The 23,647-nt window shown below is 42.7% G+C and overlaps 1 protein-coding gene across 15 annotated transcripts in view; it reads right to left on the bottom strand.

The window, feature by feature from the left end:
* Positions 1 to 240: 240 nt before the first annotated feature.
* Positions 241 to 23,647, bottom strand: part of clasp2 (cytoplasmic linker associated protein 2) — a 173,301-nt gene continuing 149,894 nt past the window's right edge. For 9 of the 15 annotated variants that reach the window (XM_042332204.1, XM_042332205.1, XM_042332207.1 and 6 more), the window contains 8 exons: positions 23,306 to 23,412; positions 22,362 to 22,518; positions 18,621 to 18,837; positions 14,108 to 14,301; positions 11,808 to 11,936; positions 5,183 to 5,389; positions 4,554 to 4,670; positions 241 to 1,932 (listed from right to left, as the gene is read on the bottom strand). In XM_042332204.1, the coding sequence (XP_042188138.1) occupies positions 1,846 to 1,932; positions 4,554 to 4,670; positions 5,183 to 5,389; positions 11,808 to 11,936; positions 14,108 to 14,301; positions 18,621 to 18,837; positions 22,362 to 22,518; positions 23,306 to 23,412 (1,215 nt within the window). In that variant the 3' untranslated portion in view covers positions 241 to 1,845. Of the gene's footprint in view, positions 1,933 to 4,553; positions 4,671 to 5,182; positions 5,390 to 11,807; positions 11,937 to 14,107; positions 14,302 to 18,620; positions 18,838 to 22,361; positions 22,519 to 23,305; positions 23,416 to 23,647 lie in introns of all 15 variants that reach the window. The other 6 variants (XM_042332202.1, XM_042332203.1, XM_042332206.1 and 3 more) reach the window with 1 other exon arrangement.

Genomic DNA, 23,647 nt, shown 5'->3' with positions numbered 1-23,647 from the left:
CGCACAGACCCCCAGACGCTTTATAAAGACTAACTCGAGCCTCTAAGCCCGTATAAAAATCCAGAATTATCTGATATCAATGGAAGAATCAGATTTTTGTTGTAACGGTAACAGAAATAACATTGCAGCATCTTTTAAACAGAATGCTACTTAAGGATTTTTAAAAATTCAGGATGACACACATTAGTCTTGAAAAAAATCATGAACACAGAAGACAAAATAATCAACTTTGGCGATTCATTAATTAGTTAATGTTATATACAGTTTATTGCCAGTGTATGCACAATTGTAAGCACATAACTATAAATACGTAATAATACAGTGTAAAACTAAAATGTTACATTCACATAACACTATATCCTTGATGCAGCTGCTAAAAAAAAGCCAGTGACCGATAAAGAGACTGTTCCCTTAAAATCTTTAAATACATTTCTACAAAGTTTTCATGAAACAAAAAAAGGGCAACTTTGCAACAGCAGCAAAACAACAGAATGAGCAGGACCTGCTTTCTCAGTTAGATTCATGTTGGATGCATTCACTTTGTTTTGGACTTTGTGTGTCTGTCTCCACGAGCATCACCATCACATAACAACTGGCAACAAAACTATTTCCAATATCGACTTAGCACATATCACTGAATGTTAGTCATTATAAAGGATTTTTATGACCAATACGAGCAACCAGTTAAAGTAGACTTTTTCAAAGAAAGCAGGTTGAAAGAATACCTGTCTGCAACAAGAGGTAGAGAGAACACTAATGCACCATGCTGATAGCTCCCTAATGATCCTTCTCATTTTCCTTGCTAAGTGGACACCAACATAAAAAAAAACTTGACATTTACATGTAGTAGCTACACATGTTAAGCGTCCTGCAAAGGCTATCACAAAGCCACCATCGCGCACATAGACAAACGTTCAGTTCAATAGCCCAGTAGTACATCAACACAATTGGGGTATATCTCCTGAAAACTGACTGCCTGATGAATGTATGTGCATTTACTAGAACTGTACTAGAAATTCATACTAAACACAAACAGGTTACATACTGAGTGTGCTTGTGTAGAGCACTCCACTCCGATGGATCCTGCTTGAAGAAGGCGTGATGACAAGTATGGTTCATGTCCATTTAGTAATGGCACGAGCCTCAAAACAGAACTAGTACCGAGTCACTTAAACTGACCACTGTGATGCAGGAAACAGAGCCAGTTCTCTGCTACTCAGGAATGCCCGGCACTTCTAGCTTTCGTCTGTTTAGTGCACATTACTTTTATTGAGGGAACAGCAGAGTAAATCAGAGATCAGGCAAGTAACAGCCGCAGAACCAGACAATTCCAGCTCTATTGCAATGACATGGAGTTATAATCCTAAAAGGTTTGTTGTCATAGCATACACCCAAAAACAAAAGAGTTGTGGGTGACAGTTCAATCTGGTTCTGCTCTGATTTAAAAGCTGTTTACAGATGATTGTGAAACTTAAGAAATAAATAACATAATTAAAGGAGGTTGTAATGCAGTTGTAATAGAAGCAAAAAACGTTTCCGAAGGTTAAAGCATTGCTTTTTAATCATAATTAGCATTTTATTTATATAATTGTAACACTGGTAAATGTTAATGAGAAGACACACTGGAGTTTGAGCAAGAAGCTGAAGTGATTTATTTATCTGGATTGACTTTAATACTGTCCCCTCTATTCCGGAATAAATTCTGGTGCAACAGTCACATGCAGGCTGAGGGAAGCAGTTTGTTGCATACACGTGTGATGAAACAAATTCCAAAGGAGAGTCTGATCTTGAAAAACTGGTTGTTCCTTCCTCAGGACACTTTCTACTGTAAAATAACTGCTATCTCTAGCTTTGACCAGCCAGGTCTGATGTTGAGCCAGTTGTGCTGGAGCCAGTTTGTGCACGTTTAATGTACAAGTTTAATAATTTCATCTGTAATACAAAAGGTGTGAAATAGGTCTTCATTATATAACACTTAAAAATTGCTGTAAACATTGAGAGAATATAATTAAAATATCAATTCACATATGAATAAGGCTGATAATTGTAACAATCAACAATTATGTAAGGCTACTCTTTTTAAAACAATAATAAAATGATTCGCAAATTAAGAAATTAATTCCAAAATGGGCATTCTAGAAATAACGTTTGTTTCAAATTGTTTAGAACATTAGCTAATATAACAACATAATACTCAGTGGTGGTTGAATCAGAGAGTGTGGTTGTTTAAGAGGAAGCTAGTTGTTCACATGAGGGAGAGGGGAATAGAAGGGATTGGGAGGGAGTAAGGAATGGGTGACGACTCGTGGAATATAAACGGACACAAACAATTTGCTTTTTTCCATGCTGCACATTCTTTGTAAACCTTTGTAGCAACATAATATTAGTTCAGAATAACAGCATTATCAACTTTCCTCTTTCTTGAGTAAAAATATAAGGCAATTGTGCTTCATTCAGAGGACGCTTAATATTACAGGAAACAGCTTCACCTTTACTCTGATCTCAAGAGATGGAATCCATTCAATTCTTGCAAAGTGCTTCACATGATAATCAGAATTTTACAGCACTGATAGAGGCCATTTGGCCCATCGTGCCTGTGCCGGCTCTTTGAAAGAGCTACTAACCAGTCCCGCTCCCCCACACTTTCCCACAACCCTGCAAATTCTTCCTTTTTAAGTACCTTTTGAAAGCTATTATCGAATCTGCTTCCACCACCCTTTCAGGTGGTCCAGACCGTAACAACACTATAATAATAGAATTCTTATTCTGGAGACAACCAGTGTTCACCCTCCTCAACAAACATAGAAATGTTAATATTCAGGATGTTCTATTGCAAATAATAATAATAGTACTGTAAAATGAGATGGAGACTTCAGGTTTTGCAATGAAGTAAACACAGCTGCACCTGAAGATTATCCTCTTACAACGGATAGCAGGTACACCGTGACTTGCAGCTGCATTATGTATATGATCCCACTGAATGAATTTCATGTCACCTATGAGTTTGTCAAATATCCATTCCAATATTTCCATTTGCTGAATGGTGAAATTGCTATCTGTTAACATTTCATATCTAATATAGGGAAGAAATTGTTATGAATTGTCTCCAGCAACAATAGAGGAGAGAGACAGAGAAGTTTTCAGAATATACTTTGCTTATAGCATCAACTAAAAAATAATCTGGTTAATTGGGAAAAGAGGTGAAAAGGAAACACTGATGGGTTCCAATGGTGCACAAAAGTCCTTTATGTTTGCTACCAGTTCAGCAGGAGGTCCTGTGAGTGCTTATTGACCTATTTTTAATTGCTAATTAATTAATTAATTAATTGTTATTGTGCTAATGCTGCCCTGTCAATCTGCTGTGCTTGAGCATTTCCAGTGGGAACTGGATTCTTCCATGTGAAAGTTTTTAACTAGAAATAAGAAATAATAAAAAGAGGGTAGAGTATAGGGAAGAAGACTAACAGTATATACAAACAACAAGGCAAGCAGTTAAAAGTTTAATTTCACTCTCCCTCTGCCGAATCCATCATTTACATGTCAGCCTTGATGGTAAATGGTGGCAACCTGTTATACAGATAATAATTCTTCTATTTGATATAATGTTTATGTAGTTGAGATGTGTCAAAGTGCTTCAGGGTATACACTGTAAAGTGTATTTTGTGGATGAATTTGTATTCACTAGCTTTACATCTGAGCTAGCAGTCAGAGTGGAAACCCTGACTAATTTTCCCTCTCTCGCACAGAGTGTCGAGGCTAATTTGTAGCATCCCAATAACCTCCCCACTGTGAGCTGCCAGACTTAGTTTTAGAAGAACAACTTGTAAAGGACTGTATTCACCATGTCTGTAGCTTATCAAAGTGTTTTTTTTCCAGAAAGGACCAGTGGGAATTAATGAATAAAATTAGAACTGTATATTGGATATAACTACTTGGATTTACATAGCCCCCTTCATTCAGGATAGCATTTCAGAGCACTTCAGGGTTTGACACTGAGCAACAGAGAAGGGGGGAATTGACTATTGACATAGTTGAAGAGATAGGTCTTAAAGTGAACGAGATTAACAACAAAACAACAGCCTTATAGGTGCCCTTCACAAGTGGTAGAATCTTGGAATGCTTAAAATAAAGCGGAGGCTATGCTGAGTTCTAAGGGTAGGTCTGTCATGGTTGAAGGCACGGACGGGTCAAGGGATGCGCAGCAGGCCTGTGTTAGCTGAGTGAAATGGGTGGGCAGAAGAGTGGGGTACAAGTATGTCAGAGAAGTAGGGAGGTGCTAGGCCATGAAAGGATTTATTTGTGAGAATGAGGATCTTGAAGATGTTCCTTTCGGAGATGGAGAGCCAATGGAGCCGAGTGAGAATTGGTGTGATAGGCAGATTTGGTACAGGTGAGAACATGGGCAGTGGAGTTTTGATGAGCCGGACCTTCTGGGTGGTGGAACTCGGGAGACAGGCGAGGAATGCTTATAAATTAAGCAACACAAAATAAATATCTAATCTGAGATCCCTGACAACTGGTGTAAAAGACACAAGGAATTAAAAGGAACTTACCTTACTGACAGTGAGTTGACCAAGGTGTGGTTTAAGGTCTTCACCAATAACTGAATAGATGGCAACAAGGCAAAATACACTTGCTTTGCGAACACCGCTCTCTGAATTGTCATAACCCTGAAAAAGCCATTTATTTAAACACACAGCTATATTAGAGGAGAATTGTGAAAGTTACATTATGTTAAATAATGTCCTCAGTCTGAGCAGTAATGCAAAGCACCAATTTTCAATCATATTAAATATATGCCACACAATCAAGGAAACAACTGCTTAATGAAACAGGTAAAATATGTTTTGAGAACCTAAAAGATTATTTTTAAAAATACAATTATAATAAATACGGTTATTATAAGTTGTAATAAAGATCTCACAATCTTATTTTAAGGTATTTAATTCCTATTTCATATTTACTCACAATTCAGTATGTTTCCTGAATGCTTTTTGGATATTTCTGCATTTTCAATAGATTTATCATTCTCAAACTACAATTCTTTTTCAATTCTAATTGTTTTAATTCATCAAATTTGCATCAAAATCATTTCACATTTCAAGCCCATCTACCTAACTGCCTATACTTATTATTATTATTATTATTATTATTATACTTAGAAGTTTATCTCGTCACATACCATTAGCAGACCAGGAATAATTTCAGGCAACAACATGTTGAGGGTTTCTTTCGAGATTCTCTCTATGATCTTGGTTTGCATTTTGATTGCTGCCAGATTGATAGGACATTCTGCAGTTTGGATGATAGGACAAAGCACTTTAATGCACTGTTCAGGGTTGATGGATGAGGCCATGGCTGAGGCAGCTTCTTCTGCAGCTCTCACCACCTAAAGATCAATAAAAGGACATTAAATCTACAAATCCTATCAGCATTTGTTTAACCATCACTCTGCTTTGTAATCTCCCTGCATTGAAAAAAATCATACTTCACATGACACTGCGAAGATAATATGGATATAATGTACACATACAAAGGTCCTTTGCTGGTATGCAGATAGATGTGATTAAAATGCAAACACTTATTTGTTTGCAAAGATTATTTTCTACCATGCGAACCATCAGTCATTGACAGCTGCAAGGAATGCACTTGGTAGTGGGCATTTTCTTCTTTCCTACTGTTTTAGAACTTGCTATTCTATACCTTACTCCCTTCTAGTTCTCCAAGGAAATCATCTAGGGCAGAACTTTCAACCCAATCTCCCCCCATCAGCCCACTATACCTCACAACCATCAATTTGTATTTTAAATAAATTCTGAAAACACAGATTCATGAAGAGACAAGTGACATCCAAACACAAAATATGAGCACTGAAAGCGGTTTCAATTTTTTGGGGAGCCTCTGTTTATGCACCTCCACGGCTAAAAATTCTCAGATAACGTTGCAAAACTTAATCAAATGAAATATTTAGTCTTCGCAGCCCACCTGGCTGTGGCATTGCCTGAGTGGTTCAGCGCTTATTTTCTCCTTCACTTTCCTTTCTCCATAGATGCGGCCTGACCTTCAAATGATTATAGCTGCTGCTGATTAATCTCCTTTCAGCTTCTCTAGCTTGTCCTGAAATAGTTTTAACACCCCACTCTCCCGTGCAGCTTCCAGATCGCTTGCTCTTCTGGTGAGCAAGAGAAAACAACAACAACAACAACAAGATTCCATTTATAAAGCGCCTTTCACGTCAGGAGGACGTCCCAAGGCGCTGCACAGTTGGGTCATGACCCGAGCAGGGGGGAAATGGTCAGGTTGAGGGGAGGGAAGGGAGGGAGCGAGGAGGGGGGAAATGGTGAGGGGAGGGAAGGGAGGGAGCGAGGAGGGGGAAGAGAGTCGAGAGGGGAGCTGAAGGCTCGGTCAAAGAGAAAGGTTTTGAGACCGGCCTTGAAGGAGGAAAGGGAGGAGGCGGCGAAGGCACTGGGGGATGGAGTTCCAGAGCCGGGGGCCTGAGAGGCTGAAGGCCCGACCACCGATGGTAGGGCGGTTGGGGCGGGGGACGTGGAGCAGACCGGAGCCGGAGGAACGGAGGGTACGGGCAGGTAGGTAGGGGGATAGTAGGTCGGAGAGGTAGGAGGGAGCAAGGCCGTGAATGGCCTTGTAGGTGAGGATGAGGATCTTGAAATCAATCCTCTGGGGGATGGGGAGCCAGTGGAGGCGAGCGAGGGTGGGAGTGATGTGGTCGCGAAGCCTGGTGCGGGACAGTACACGAGCTGCAGAGTTCTGAATGACCTGCAGCTTGTGGAGGGAGGTGGCGGGAAGGCCGGCGAGGAGAGAGTTCCCATAGTCCAGCCTTGAGGTGACAAAGGCGTGGACCAGGGTTTCAGCAGCGTGAGGGGTGAGGTAGTGCCGTAGTCTGGCGATGTTCCGGAGGTGATGGAAGGCGGTGCCAGTTGTGGTGCGGATGTGAGGGAGAAAGGACAGCTCAGGGTCGAACAAAACGCCGAGGTTCCTGACTGGCTTTGAGAGGTGGAGAGTGCAGCCTTGGATGCTGATGGTGTCAGCGCCTGAGGTGCGGAGGCGCTGACGTGAGCCAATCAGGAGGGCCTCGGTTTTTCGCACGTTGAGCTGAAGAAAGTTGTCTCTCGTCCAGGACTCGATGTCGGACATCGGTGGTCGTGGAGTTGAGAGTAGAGGAGGAAAGGTAGAGTTGGGTGTCATCCGCATACATGTGGAAGTTAACTCCATGTCTGCGGATGATGTCACCACAGGGGGAGCATATAGAGGGTGAAGAGGAGGGGACCGAGGACAGAGCCCTGAGGGACACCACATGAGACAGTACGGGGGGTGGAGGAGAAGCCATTCGTCGAGACAAAGTGAAGACGGTGAGAAAGGTACGACCTAAACCACTCAAGGACAGTGCCTTGAAGGTTGAGGTGGGAGGACAAGCGGTGGAGTAGGATAGCGTGGTCGACCGTATCGAATGCTGCCGATAGGTCGAGGAGGACGAGGAGGCAGAGGGAGCCCTGGTCACAGATGGTCAGGATATCATTGGTGACCTTGACCAGGGCAGTTTCTGTGCTATGGGCAGCACGGAAACCTGACTGAAGGGGTTCGAAAAGTGAATGGGTGGAAAGGAAAGAGCGCAGTTGGGAGGCGACAACTCTTTCCAGGACCTTGGAGAGAAAGGGGAGGTTGGAGATGGGCCGGTAGCTTGATAGCTGCGACGCATCAAGGGAGGGTTTTTTCAGGGTGGGCGTGATGGTGGCAGTTTTTAAGGGAATGGGGACAGAGCCAGAGGAGAGGGAGAGGTTGATGATGTCGGTGATATGTGGGGCAAGAAAGTGGAGCTGGGAGATAAGGAGTGGAGTGGGGATGGGGTCAAGGGAGCAGGTGGTTGGTTTTAGGGATAGGATGAGTTTGGTGACAGAGGGTGGGGAAACAAAGAAACATAATAACAGGGGAGCTATCTGAACAAGTGTGCCGGTGCTCCATCAAAACTAGTGCATTAGTTTTAATAGACGCTTTTCTTCCTTGGCATTAGTTTGTTTTATCTCTGAAAGAACAGAAGAGCAAGCGATCTGGAAGCTGCACGGGAGAGTGGGGTGTTAAAACTATTTCAGGGCGAGCTAGAGGAGCTGAAAGGAGATTAATCAGCAGCAGCTATAATCATTTGAAGGTCAGGCAGCATCTATGGAGAAAGGAAAGTGAGTCAATGTTTCGGGTCTAGCTGGTGTATGTTGGGAGGGAGAGGCTTTTAGCCCTTAAAAGCCTTTCCCTCCCAACATGCCCCAGTTCTGATGAAGGGTTGTGGACCCAAAACGTTGACTCACTTTCCTTTCTCCATAGATGCTGCCTGACCTGCTGAGTGTTCCCAGCGACTTCTGCTTTTGTTTTCAGATTTCCAGCATCTGCAGTATTTTCCGTTTTTTTGGTAATAATTTGAAGTCAGGTTGGGTTGGTAACATACTTGTGTTAGTAGGAAAATGTGGATATTGAGAGGACAATAAAACCAATGCAGCAGATTAAAAGAATTGTTTCGACAATTTTGCTCTCCTATTAAATTTTTCCATATTCTGCAGTTTTTCGGATTTTAACTGATAATCACAAGTAAATAATTAGCCATAAAGTCAAAGGAACTGTGACCCGGTTACAGGGCAGCCCTAGCTGTGATGATTGGAATTATACTATACTACAACAACAACAAAATTACATTTGTATAGCGCCTTTCAAGTCGGGAGGACGTCCCAAGGCGCTGGACAGTCAGTGTTTCGGACAGAAGCTGGGGGTCGGGATTGGGGATGGTGGAGGGCAGGGGGGGAAGCAGGGTGATCGAAAGCACGGTTGAAGAGGAGGGTCTTGAGATGGTTCTTGAAGGAGGCAAGGGAGGAGGCGAGGCAGAGGGACTGAGCGATGGAGTTCCAGGGGGTAGAGCAGACTGGCTGAAGGCTCGACCACCAATGGTAGGGCAGGCGTGGTGGGGGGTGTGAAGCAAGCCAGAACCCGCTGTCCGGAGGGAGTGGGCATGATGATAGAGGGATAGGAGGTTGCAGAGGTAGGGGGGAGCAAGGCTGTGGAGGGCTTTGAAGGTGAGGACCAGGTTCTTGAACCGTAAGGTGAACTAGCACAATGTAGTAGCAAGGACACAGCTGGTGAGCAGTTCTCTCATGCACGGTCCAAACATTATAATTCACATTCATATAGTGCTTTTCATGGCAGGACGATGCCTCAGAGCACTTAGCACTACTATGTTTTACAATACATTGGACATCTTACTAAGGCAAGAATGAATGACATATTAATGTTGCTGCAAATGTCTTATTTCCAGTCTTACACACAATCCCACTGAAATATAAGCACTATAGGACCGTTTAAAACAGATGAGCAATTATATATTAAAACAATTTTAGCTAATGGTTCCATGGGCCACAGGATATTCTCATATTTATGTCTTTGAACTTCACTTAATTCCTTCAACAACTTGCATTTACATAGCTCCCCTCATTCAGGATAACATCTTGGAAAGCTGCACAGTGGTGAAATTAGATGCTGAACAAGGGAGAAGGGGAAGACCTATTAAAGTGGGATTTAAAGAATGAGGAGGCAAAGTGGTGGGATTAAGCCAGGGAGTTCCAGAATTCCAGGGGTTAGAGACTTTTCACCACTAACAAGTGCATCTTGTGGTCAGATCTAACAAAACCTATCCAATTTAAAGATGTTAAATCCAGGAACTAGTTTAAAAATTCACATCTTGCGTTTCAAACTTCAAAACTATCTCAAGGCGGCTGACTGCACATTAAAATTTTGGACTTGATGGGGGTGGGGGGCAGGGATAAACATATTAGGTAACACTGAACTATGTCCTTTCAAGGGCTTATAAACAAACATGGCCTTCCCAGAAAAGATCAATATGCTAATTCCAAATTTGACATTTTGTACGTGCTCTTGAGATCATGAATGGCTAAAATCATCCACAAACTCACATTTCTAGAGTCTCACTTATTTTGAGCAAAAAGTGAGATGCGCAAATATCAAATATCAACCCTGCATTTCTTGTTACTGAACAATCCTATGGATGGTCATCTCTCAGGATTGTTAGGGAGGAAGACTCGCACCAAAACCCCTCAATCTTCGACTGGGAACAAGCTTTGAGAGCCAACTCTTTTTTTTGGTCAGCCGAGTGTCTGACATGTGTGGAAACCCATCACCATGCTTAAAAGTATCCAAACCAAACTAAGAATTCCATGCATTCCACCTACACATAGAAATCCCAGAGAAAAATTGTTGGAATGGAATGTGCACTCTCCCCCTGGAGGGACGCATCTGCTTATCTAATTCCGGAAAGTATTAGGTGCAGGTTGGCAAAAGCCAAGGCCTGGGGACCCCGGAGGTGCGTTGGGATACTGCTAGAGTCTAACCAGCTAAAACCACATAACTTGCCATTGATATTGCTGTCTGGCAACCTTTCCTGTTAGGACCACCATACATACCCGTTAGCGCTTTGGCTTGCAGGGTTAACAGCAGCTGAGTGGGATGACTCCCTACCCCCAGAGCCTGAACTGTCCTCCCAGGTCCTGCCGATGAGCCAGGTCCTGTGCTATCATCACCAGTGCCCTGGAATACTGCGAACCCACCTGGCTCAGGAACTGGACCACCGAGACCGCCACAGAGGGCTGGCTTGATTCCAACTTAAATTACTGCACTATAATTACTTGACTGGCCCCACCCCCCTCACTTAAGAAATTATATTATAAGAATTATACTATCATTGCTTGAGATGGTGTGGGTTGGAGAGTTCCTTTTTTAAAAACTGTCTCAAGCTTTAAAGCTATTGGGCTATGGGTTCCTGCATCAGATGGTTCATCATCAAACGGTTCATCAAATGCAAAGATTTTTTTTCCTGGTGGAAACCGGTGTACTAACAGGGACAAGATTACCACCAAACCTAGGAATTTGTCTATTTGTTGTTTTCCCAGAGGAATTTCAATCTTAAATTGAAGGGAATTCCAAAATGTTGATATGATAATCCCTCATGGCTACATGTAGGTGCATCCCTCAGATGTGGAAACATGTTCCTCCCCCTCCCCCCACCCCAAATATGTGGAAACTGCTAATTCTGTTCTATCTGCCAAGCAGGAAGAATGAGATTCAATCTTTGTTTGGTCTTATTTATAAGACGTGGGCCCAAATACAGTAAACTCCGGATAACTTGTCACTTCAAGGAAAAAGGAACCAGTGACAAATTATCTGATGTGATGAGTTAGCCATAGTTCCCCGCCATGCTCCCAGCTGCTTGGCAACACTCTATCGCTTGCTCAGCCAGCACAGGCTTGCTGCGGACATCGCATCTGAGCATGTGTGCCCAACCTCCACGAGTGCCCACATCAGTCACAGGATAGGGAGGGAGGTCTCTGCGATGCAAGGGACCATCTTATAGGACACGTTATCCAATCAATTTTATATTGCAAGTACTTACAAGAATTTCTGCAATGCGATGAGTCATGTGTTAAGCAGAGAAACGAGTAAAGCAATGTCCCTTATTAATAGTTTAGATGGGAAGCGGTCTTTAAATTGAGGGAAAGACGATTTAAAGTGACGAGTTAAGCAAGGGTCGAGTTATCTGGAGTTTACTGTATTACCATAACGACCACCCTTCGTTCCCCATCCTCCGGTGAGTTTGGTATTGCTAGATCATACCTCCCTCCCCATCCAAAGATGTTTTCACCAGCAATTAATTTAAACAAGAGCGACAACTACATTAAACCGTTGAAAGAACAAACTATCTTATTCCTTATATATTTAGAGAATCAGTAAAGACTAACCTCTTTGTGCGGATCTTTATGGGCTTCCAAGGTCCTTATGATCGTGAGTTCGGCATAATTTTTGAATCTTTCTGGCTGGTTTTTTAAAATCTCCCTCAAAACTCTTAATGCTAACGCTCTGATTGTATGCTGTAAAGAAATGTAAAACCGTTAAAACTAAGAATTAACATTTTTCCAGCTGTGGCAGAGCTGGGAGTGGAAATTTGGGTAGGCAAATTTCCATTCCTAGTTACACCACTGTATAAATACCTCCCACTCCAGCTCTCTTCCCGTTGCTCTCCACACTGCCTCATACCACTCGATCCAGCTCTCTTTCCGTTGTTCTGTGGGCTGAGGCATCACGGAGACCGATGGGAAGTTACATTTATATAACACCTATCATTATAATGAATAATAATCCTTCCATTTGATAAAGCGCCTCATCACATCTTCGAGACATTTCAAAGTGTTTCACAGAATATACGGCAAAGTGAATTGACTGTATTTTCTGGGCGAAACGTCAGGGATTTGGACCCGAGCTGAGGGTCAGGATCGGGGAGGGTGGCTAAAGGCTTGGTTGAAGAGGAGGGTTTTGAGACGCGCCTTAAAGGAAGCAAGGGAAGTAATGAGGCGAAGGGAATGTGGGATGGAGTTCCATAGGGTGGGGGCAGAAAGGCTAAAGGCCCGACCACTGATTGTGGGATGGGACAGGCGGGAATGTGAAGCAGGCCACAGCCTACTGAGCTGTGATATGAGGTCAGCAGGACTCAGAGGTATGGAGGAGCAAGGCTGTGGAGGGCCTTGAAGGCAAGAATCAGGATTTTGAACTCTACCCTGTGGGGGATGGAGAGCCAGTGGAGCTGGGGAAGGGTGGGAGTGATGGGGTTACGGAGCCTGGTGCAGGATAGGATAGGATAGGAGCTGCAGTTATTGATGATTTGCACCTTGTGGAGTGAAGAGTTGGGAAGGCCGACAAGCACAGAGTTGGCGTAGTTGAGCCTAGATGTGATTAATGCGTGGATGGGGGTTTCGGCATCCTGAGGGGTGAGGCAATGGCGAAGCCGGGCGATGTTGTGGAAGTAGGGGAAGGCAGAGCAGATCATGGCAAGGATGTGGGGTAGAAAGGTCAGTTGAGGGTCAAACAAGACATCAAGATTCTGGACTGGCTCGATGAGGTGGAGTGTGCATCCCTGGATGGTGATACTGTCAGCGCCTGAGGTGTGGAGGAGCCAATTAGGAGAGCCTCGGTCTTGTTGACATTCAACTGTAGAAAGTTAGCTCTCATCCAGGACTTGATGTCTGACATACATTTTGTCAGGACAGCAGTGGTCCTGGAATCGAGGGTGGAGGCGGAGACATAGAGTTGGGTGTTATCAAACACAGCTGTTTGTGTCAGTTGTGTGCAAAATGGATGCTGTATTTCTCTACAAAAAATAGACATTGCACTTGACTTCCCTAGGAAATGTTTTGAGATGTTTTATATTACGGGTACTACGTCAAATGCAAGGATTATTATCATTATTTCTTGAAGCGTTCCAATAGGAAGTGGCCAATTAGAACCTCGGCAATTACCACAGAGAATAAAAACATTCTAAGTGGTCATCTCCAACGAAGCATTGACTGGCAATAACACTGGGAGCTCTTTAATTACTACTAGCTGTACCCGTTGCAGCTACAGTTGCAACTAGTTTAATTTAATCCTTTTCCCTTTCTCCTTGAACTTTTATTTGTCCTTGAAAGGCTTGATCTTCGCTTCTTAGGCATCTTTATCCCTTAAGATTAAGAACATGTGCTACTGAACTCGTTAGCATCCTTTGTTCACATATTTTCACACATATCCTTTTGGGAGGATTTCTGTGGGAGGAGTCCTATTGGGAGGACTCAGTGGGAAGATACAATGGGAGGGCTGAGTGGGAGGATTAAGTGGGAGGACTCAGTGAGAGGACTCCGGGTTGGGAGGACTCCTGACACACACAGACATTTTGTCTTTATTAGTATAGACGTATCTCTCCAGAAGAATGTGTGACCTGTTGCTACTTTGTTGCAGAATACATGTAAACCTTTTTGGAGGCTTAATTAAAGCATTTTTAAATATATTTTTAATATAGCACATCAACGATAGGAGATTCCCCCCCAACAAAAATATGCCCATGGCACTCTCCATGCAAGACCTTTCCAATGAGATATAAATCATGTCTCTATGTCAGTCGATTATTGTATTCTGTCTTTATTAGTTTAGAGAAGAATAGAACTTGAAAAGGCTGGAAATTTTTATTTAATTTTATATGCCGATTCTTAAAATGATAATCATGCTACTTTACCTCTCTATCCCCAAGTGTCTCAAGAAGCAGCAATAGAACAGTTTTGAAATGCTCATCCCACACTCCCAAAGACTCTTCTCGAATAGATTTCAGGAGCTCATACATTGCTGCTTTACGCTCTTCTACTCGTTCATTGTGATTGGACAGTTCCTTCAGTAGTTCTGCAACCAAATCAGACTGATCCAAAGCAAGATCTGTTGTTGTGCAAAAAAAAATACACCAATATTAATGTTTGCGAAAAAAATGCTAAATGATTCAAGAAAGAAAAAAAAGAGTGTGAAATATTCAAAGAGGAATCCAGAACTTCAACGATATTTAAAGTTATGACATTCTTAATAATAGCAGGTAAGGCTAGAAAATAAATCGGTTGGAAAGAAACAGCACTTCAACTTTCAGAAGGTGCAGTCAAAAATACAAACACTAGCAAAATACAGTATTTCCAATTAATTCCAACACAAGCAGTTCATGAACCATGGACTCAATGGCATACAATAACTGAATGTTTTGGAAAACCTTTGGGTATTAGATTTCTGACTTCCAAAGTCAATGAAGCGATCAAGGTCATGGAAAAGGCTTTTCAAGCTTAATAATTCAGTCTGAAGTCTTAAATATTAGACAGACAATGGAAAGTATTATATCTACATATTAAATTCAGAAATTATAATATTGCAAATATACCTTTTTTGGGGAGAGCAAATTACTGCAATGTATTCAGATTATTTCCACTGAAGCATGAACAAGTCAAAGGAAGAATGTGCCAGAGAGAGAGACACATACACGCACAAATTGTGAATGAATGAAACTGATTAGCTACTGATTTGTTTTCCCCCTGCCCATTTGATAAAGTTCTGAGGTGGACAGCTTGTTCGTCTTTTCCATATCTTGACTGAAAATTCAGTTCTCAAGTTTGCCCTTAATGAAGATGCAGTGAATAAAGCCACTTTGCTGGCATCAAGTTATAAAAATCCTGTAAAGAAATATGCAAAACTGGAAGTTTGGAACAGATAAGTGTAGGAACATCAAATTGACAAAGATCATACTTCTTGCTTATTCAGGAGCGGGAAAGATTATTTTCCATTTGGAAAGACCCATAACAATGCTGCCAATGACGGAAGAAAATGAGAACTGGTCTGAAGACAAATGTTTATGCAATATAAGATTAGGGAATACTTGACTGAATGGTTAAGCTTGTGAGAGCCAGGCAAGTCGGCACAAACACAAGGCACCAACCTGTTTGACTTGCCAATGAGATCTTGGAAATGTAGACATAGTCTCAACCCTGCAAACTGAAACCATAACAAGTTGGGTGGTTCTACCTGGACAAGCACTGTATTGCATTCTTACATGGCAATTTTATCTTTAGTTCAGAGTTTTAAGAATATTTGAGATCCTCCAACTCCAAAGTTTACGCAGGTGGTGATTTGTGTAATAGCATATATTTTATTTAGGGTTCTTTACTATTAAAAGAGGGGTAAAACTGTCAAAAGAAACAGTAGCACTGAAAATTTCCCAAAATAAACTGACAATGTTTCAAATTTATAGTGTTTTAGTTCTGCAATGAGGATGGGGAACAAACTCAATGGTGTCACTAAACCCATTCTGCAAAGAAAAGTGTACATGGCTTCCCCTATCATTTTTCCCAAATGTGTAAATATAAAACAATGTCTTCAGAAGTTCCACACAACAACAAATTACACTGACTGATGCCGGTGTCAGCTTTCAACATTGCATCTGCTGGCCAAAATATTTTGTCAACACAGTATTACCTGACCCGTGTTTCTGGTGTAAACATGTCAACATACATACATCAAATATAGGTAAAGGCACATTCATATACTGACGGCCTCAATATTGACCTTGCATTGAAACTGGCCACAACTAGTTATATGTTAGTTGCACAACACATCCACCTCCTGCATTACATTCAGAAAGCTAATCCTTGAAGAGAGATTTCCTATCTTTCTGGGTCATTTTAGTTCTTTCATTACTGACATCTTCCAGATACGGTTACAGTATGTAACTGGATCCCATTGACAATCAACGGACATTTGCCTGGAAAGGTGAGATTTATTGGAGTAATTTTTCATAAATCTGCCTTGACGTCATATTGTCCACATGATTACCCCTTATAAGACACTACATAAAAGCACTAACCGAAACAGGACGTATCCTCCTAAAGAGGAAAATACATTCATCATAGAATTAGCACAAAAGGAGGCCATTTGGCCCATTGTGTCTGTGCCGGCTCTTTGAAAAGAGCTATTCAATTTAATCCCACACCCCCGCTCTCTCCCCATAGCCCTGCAAACTTGTCCTCCCCAAATAATTATCTGCTTCTCTCTTTAAAGCTGTTATTGAATCGGCTTCCGCCACCCTTTCAAGCAATGCATTCCAGATCCGAACAACTCGCTGTGTAAAAAAATTTCTCCTCACCTCCCCTATGCTTCCTTCAACAACTATTTTAAATCGGTGTCCTCGGGTTACCGACCCACCCGCCAGTGAAAATAGTTTCTCCTTGTTCACCCTATCAAATCCCCTCATACTTTTCAAAACTTCTATTAAGTCTCCTCTTAACCATCTCTGCTCCAAGGAGAATAATCCTAGCTTCTCTAGCCTCTCCTCATAACTGAAGCGATGGGGAAACAATTGGGAAGGAGTAAACGAGGGGGAAGGAACGTCAGGGGGGAGTGAGGGGAAAGGAGTGCAAGGGGGGAAATCCTCTTCCTGCAGATGAACGTTGACAAGATGGAAGCCATACTACTTGGCTTCTGTCAACGTCTTCTTACCTGTGACTCTGACCTCCCCAACCTATCCCTCAGACTCATCGAACCAAGCGCAACTTAGATGTTGGGTTCGACCCACAGCTGTCCTTCCTACCACACATCCTGTCTCTGACCATGACCTCACTCAACTCCGTCACAATGCCCACCTAAGACTGTATCTGACCCCAAATGCAGCCGAAACCCTCATCCATGGGATCGTTACCTTCCGCCTTGACTACTCCAATGCCCTCCTCACCAGGCTCCCCAGCTTCAGTCCACAAACTGTGTACTCACCTGCACTAAACTTCGTACCCCCACCACACCAGTTCTTACCAGGCTCCACTGGCTCCTTATCACTGAACAGATCGATTTCAAGATCCTCATATTCATCTTCAAATTCTTCTGCGACTTGCTTACTCTCCAATTCACAACCTGTTGCTGCCGCTCAATTGGTTACTGCCTCCTATTTGTCTCTTGTGCCCTTCGTTCCATCATTGGCGTCCAAGCTTAGAGCCACTACGTCCTGAAACTCTGGAAAACTCTCCCTCATTCCCTCCGTCTTGCCCTTCCTACCCATCTTCAGGTTGTGCCTTAAAACCTTCCTCTTCGACCGTACCTACGGTCATCCCCCACAAGATAGTTTCTCCCAGTGACCCAGCCAACAATCCCCCGTATATAATTGGTCATGCACGTCATGGCTATTGGTGAGACACTGCTGTGTGCAAATTGGTTGCTGCTCTCACCCACAAAACAGACACTCAGCTCACAGTATATTATGTGAAGCTTTGAGATAACCTACTGCAGTGAAAGGCACAAAACCAAATGTAAGGATTGTTGTTATTGGAACCAACAACTTAATAATTTGTTTGCTCCCTTTATTTCTGCTGCACAGAGTTTGGATAATTTAATCAATCTTTCCACAAGTACAGTACTCAAGTTTGTTCCCTGTGCTGTGTGCCCAAACTAACTAATACTCGTTTATATTCCACCTCTTCATTATTTTTTCCTAAAATTATTACTCCTCATTAGTCAACATTAAACATAATTTAACACTCGTCAGACCAACTCCCTCATCTAGCCAAGTTTTTATACTTGACCAAACCATTTCCAGTCACTTGGGAGGGAGGGAATACCTCCAGCTTTGTATCAGCTCCAATCGATTGGTCACCCAGTCACCCCCAGTAGCCATGTTAACTCCTCTTATAACTTTAGGTGCTCTGTTATTTCATCTTCCTTCTTTCTGTAACCCTGTGTACACTTAATCCTGGTCATTGAAATCTTTTCATGGGTCTGGGTCTTCAGTCCATTTCATTAATCAAAATATCTATTGTTCTTAAAATTTCTCTTATTTCGCAAATTTTAACTCCACTTAGGAAAACTCTCAATTTTCCTGTGACCCAATGTTATTCAATATCATGTCCCCCTTTTGGATCCATCAGGAGTACTACTGTTTCCTTAACCTAATTGCTGTAAATAGACAACTAAAAGCCTTTTAAAATGTGATTGTACATTTCCTAAAAACTTAATCTCATTTTCTATTTCAGATCACTTGACCATTCTTTTATCCTCCTTTATCTTAACAACTGGAAAGGATTAGCAGGAAGAGTTCTTTAGGACAGGATCCTTCAATAGAAAGGCTACCATCAGAGTGGATACAGTGATTTGAAATAGCTGCTTTTTGTGTTGTAAACTTTCTATGACCAGTTGCTTTGATCATGATCAAATAACAATTCTTACTGCTCGGTACATACCGTCAGGGAACTGCTCAGCATCATCATCAAACATGGCTTCCTTTAAAGCAGATTTATTTACAGACGTATTATCAGAATAGTTGAAAGGACTATAATCGCGTGGTCGTGGGCTTGCGCGCTGGATTGCGGTATTAAGTAGTGAAGTCTTGTCCACACCAGTTAGTCCAGATTCACTGGCATCTCCACTGCCTCGGATATCAGCAACTCCACCACTGGCCTACCAAATACAAGAGAAAAGTAATGGAATTACATTTACACACACAAATATTCCAGCAAGTCAATAAATACTGATCAATGGTGGAAAACCTGACTTTCCTAAGTCAGGGATTCTGTGTCTTGCACAATAGGCTTGGTTCAGGTAAAGTAACTCAGCACAGACCACCAGTGAAACCTGGGAACTTCTAGATCACTTACAATGGCTCAGACTGGTACATGAGTTTATGTGCTGCCTAAATAAAGAAGAAGCAATATTAAAATAAAAGGCACCTGATAACCATCACTTAAAAGCACTTAAAAAAATAATTGCTTATGGTTTATGAACAAGATTTAACACAACGACCAGTAGGGAAAAGTTAAAGAGTATTTTATGGGTGTTAACAATATAGCCTGAAAACAAACACAGAAATCACTAAGGAACTAAATTAGTAGGCAAGAATTATGCTGCATTTATATTAATTTGGATTTTCATAAGGCATTTCATAGGAAGGGAAGTATGTTACTAAGCCTGATGGATCTGTTCAGCCATTTTATTGGATCATGGCAAATTATTTAATCTAATGTTTCCCTGTTATGTATGAATGTGGATGGTCATGCATCTCATATATGAACAGTAGAGAGTCTTATATCTGCATTAATTGGGACTGGGTTCATTGTGGATATAAAAACAGTGCAGATAATAGGTCTTTGTACGCTCCTGTGTTTTTTTCAGTCTCTCTCCAATGTCTCGGTCGTTGGTGACATCATCTGCAGACATGGGGTCAACTTCCACACATACGCGATAACACCCAACTTTATCTCTCTGTCTCCACCCTCGGCCCCAGGACCACTGATGTCCAGGCAGACTGCCTGTCAGACATCAACTACTGGATGAGAGCCAACTTTCTACATTTTAACGACCGAGGCTCCACTGGTTGGCTCGCGCCAGCGCCTCCACACCTCAGGCACTGGCAACATCAGCATTCACGGACGACCACTCCGCCTCACCAAGCCAGTCAGGAATCTAGGCATCTTGTTCAACCTTCAACTGTCGTTTCTCCCCCACATCCATTCCATGACCCCGCGCTGCCTTTCCCCACCACCACAACGTTGCCCGACTGCACCACTGCCTCACCCCTCAGGCCGCCGAAACCCTCATACATGCCTTCATTACAACCAGACTCGACTATGCCAACTCCCTGCTTGTCGGCCTTCCCAACTCTTCCCTCCACAAACTGCAAATCATCCAGAACTCTGCAGCCCGTGTCCTCTCCTGCACGAGGCTCCATGATCCCATCACACCCACCATCGCCCGGCTCCACTGGCTCCCTATCTCTCAGAGGATTGAGTTCAAAATTCTCATCCTCACTTTCAAGGCCCTCCATGGCCTTGTCCCCTCCTACCTCTCCGACCTGTTAACCCCTTATCAACCTGTCCACTCCCAGCAGGCTCCGCTCAGCAGGCTCTGCCCTGCTCCATGTCCCCCGCCCGGCCCGCCCACCATAGGCGATTGAGCCTTCAGCCTCTCTGCCACCACCCTCTGGAACTTCGTCCCACATTCCCTTTGCCTCGCTCCCTCTCTTGCCTCCTTCAAGGCACACCTGAAGACTCTCCTCTTCAACCGTGCCTTTGGCCATCCTCCTACCCTCTCTGCCCTTCCCCCTCCCTGATTCCAACACCCCCCACCCACGCCTATTTATTTCTATTCTTACCAGTTTTAAGTATGCCGATTAATTCTTACAACAATCCAATTAATTTGGACAAAATGCCACGCTGGTCACTGCTGAAAGTACTCATTTGGGTCTTCGGAGCAGCTACATTCAGCCATGAGTGGCTCCAGAATGGAGTTTGGAGGAGTCAAATTGCGATTGATTAGACAGTGGACTCCAGCCATTCACAAGCGGCTGGAGTTGAGCTGTTGGTTAGTGAGGGGGGGGGTCGCAGGAACGGGGAAGAAACAAGAGAGGGAATGGAAGGCGTTAACTTGTGATTGATTGACAGCCGAGCCTCTTGTGAATGGGTGGAGTCCGAACATTCACAAGCGGCTTCAGGCCGTCAATAACTTTGAAGCCGCTGCTAATTGGTCCCTTTCCCGTTAAATGGAGACGGCAATGGGATGGATGACGGGCCACTGCCTCCTTGCTGGGCGAGAAGGGGTAATGGGACTTTGGTTAACCTCGGACGCCGTTTAAGCCGGACAATCCAGCCGGGCCCGATGTGTCTGGCTTAATAGTTTTCCACTGTATATATGTGTGTATGCATATCCCTTTTAAATAATCCATTTGATCTTGCAACTACAGCCTTCAAAAATAATAATATTACTTGCCTGGTCACCTGCGGGGTACCCCAAGGCTCCATCCTAGGCCCCTTCTTTTCATCTTTTACACACTCCCTCTCGGCGATGTCATCTGCAGACATGAGGTCAACTTCCACATGTATGCGGATGATTCCCAAATTTATTTCCCTTTCTTCTCCAGCTGCATCTCCTCGTCCGCTAATGTTCTGAATGAGCGCAAATTTCCTGCAGCTGAACTTCAGCAAAATGGAAGCCATACCCTTTGGCTCCTGTCAACGTCTTCCTTCTTGCGTGTCCGAACTCAACTTCCCTGGGATCTCCCTCAAGATTCACTGAACCTGTGCGAAGCTCTGGTACTCTCTTCCCCAATCCCTTCGCCTTGCCCCCCACCCCCCCACCACTTTCAAATCACACCTAAAGACCTTCCTCTTGATCGTATTTATAGTCACCTCCCCCCTCCCTCTCCCATGGCTCGGGGTCAGTTTCCGCCAGTGTCAAGCACTCCGGGACGCTAACCGGCATGATGGGCTGGGGACTATATAAATGCAGTTGTTGTTGTTGTTGTTGTAGCGCCTTTTCAAGTCGTCAAAATTTCTCAAAGCGCTTCACAGAATATACTGTAAAGTGTGGATCTTGTGGACGAAACACGGCACCCAATTGCGCATACCAGTGTCCCACAAACAGTCATGGATTGAGTGACCAAATTATTATTATTGTTTATTTTTGAAGGGATTATTACCTCCAGAAAGCGAACTACCAATCGACTAACAACAAATGGTGATATGTGGGTGACATGGGGAGGGGGGGGGGTTGACATGGGGAGGGGGGAGTTGACATGGGGAGGGGGTTGACATGGGGAGAGGGGCTAAGGAGAGCAGCTTGGGGGGGGGACAGGGGGGGCACGGGTGATAGGGTCTGGGGCACAGATCTCATAAATTGAAAAATAACAATAACAACAAAATAGTGATTAGTGGGGTTGTGAGTGAGGTTAATATTAATAATAATTAGCTATTAAATTATTAACAGACTGACATGTTGGTTAAAAGTAAATGGAAATACTCCTCTTTGCTTCCCCGACAGCCCCACTCCCTTCGTCGCTCTCCCGTGAGCCCACACCCTCCTTCGACAGGCTTGTCTGACCTCATTTTAACCCTCTACAGTTGAGGCCACAATTGGAATATTGTCCACAAAAGGACGCTGGTACACCAAAGAGGATTCAGAAGATTTAACAGAAATATGAAACCACGTACCAGGTCTCCATCACCATCTTTTTTACCATCCCGTCTTACAGGTTCGATCATTTCTTCTTGACTAAGGAAGCTAAAGTTTTGGATGGCTTCTGTCATTCCTCGAAGAGAGCTGTATATTTCTTCTGAATTCATATTTTCTGTGTCGTAGTTAAATGCACTGTTTGCAACAAAACAAATAATGCACTTTGTTGAGAAGGCTTATTGTACAAGTTGGCAGTAAATTTCAACTTGTGTTTAAAATCATATTCAATGTCACTGCACTAATACAGAACATAAGTAAAATAAATACTATTCATAGAAGTTCCTGTAGGAAAGGTGCTGTAAAGATCTCTGCTGACATTGTAGCTACATGGTTTCATGAGCAGCTACTAGATCAATACAAAGTAGCCAACATAAGAGTAGAAACAAAAACCATAAAATGTTTGAGTACACTTTAAGTACTACTTTGGCTATTTGATAACATGGCTGCTAAGTTTTGGGATTGGTTGTTCATAAAATAGAGCCAAACATAAACAACTTCTCAATTCAGAGGATAGCTTTGTTTTACATTGCATAAAAAAGCTTATGGCAATATTTTGTAAAAGTCTATGGTTATAAAGTAACAAAATTAATTATGTTCTTTACTTCAAACAAATCTAATATTAACCAATCTACCAAGTGGAACAATATATTGTTCAGATATTATAGAAAAATGATGCAGCATTTAAAACACAAAACCTAAACCAATTTTTACACTTAATTTGATTTCTAAAGTCCTTATTTTGGATTCATAACCATCAACACTATACATGCATATTTGAATGCATATTTACTATTTGGTTGTTCAACAGTCAAATCTACTGAATTGAATGACTAGAATCAATATATCTTTAAGGAGTGATGACGAAAGCACCGGTTAGGCAGCTCAATGATTGATAGTGCACAGGCTATTACATTCACATTACCTTGGTGGTAGGTTATTCTGTGCTGTATTGGTTGGTGAGGTGAGAGGACTGGACCAACCTGCAGGTGAGCGCGGTGTACCTCGTGTTGCAGAACTGCTGCTAGATCCCTGCTGCAGAGAAAAGATAAAAGTCACTAAGAATTAAAGTTCAAGCATTTTCACAATCTGACCAAGACCGAAAAGATAGTTGTATCGATAAAAATGCAATTCTTTCCAATTAGTTAGCTTGGCCAGTTTGATAGTCAATGTATCACAACAACAGGTCACTGTTGCTTAATTTCAGTATATTTACTTTAACAAACATAACCCTTGCATTTGATATATGCCTTATCACATTGTTGAG

The sequence above is a fragment of the Callorhinchus milii genome, unplaced genomic scaffold, assembly GCF_018977255.1.
Source record: "Callorhinchus milii isolate IMCB2004 unplaced genomic scaffold, IMCB_Cmil_1.0 Scaffold2, whole genome shotgun sequence".
NCBI classification, from domain to species: Eukaryota; Metazoa; Chordata; class Chondrichthyes; order Chimaeriformes; family Callorhinchidae; genus Callorhinchus; species Callorhinchus milii.
The sequence above is the reverse complement of the archived record's forward strand: the minus strand, read 5'-3'. Positions and strand labels throughout refer to the sequence as shown.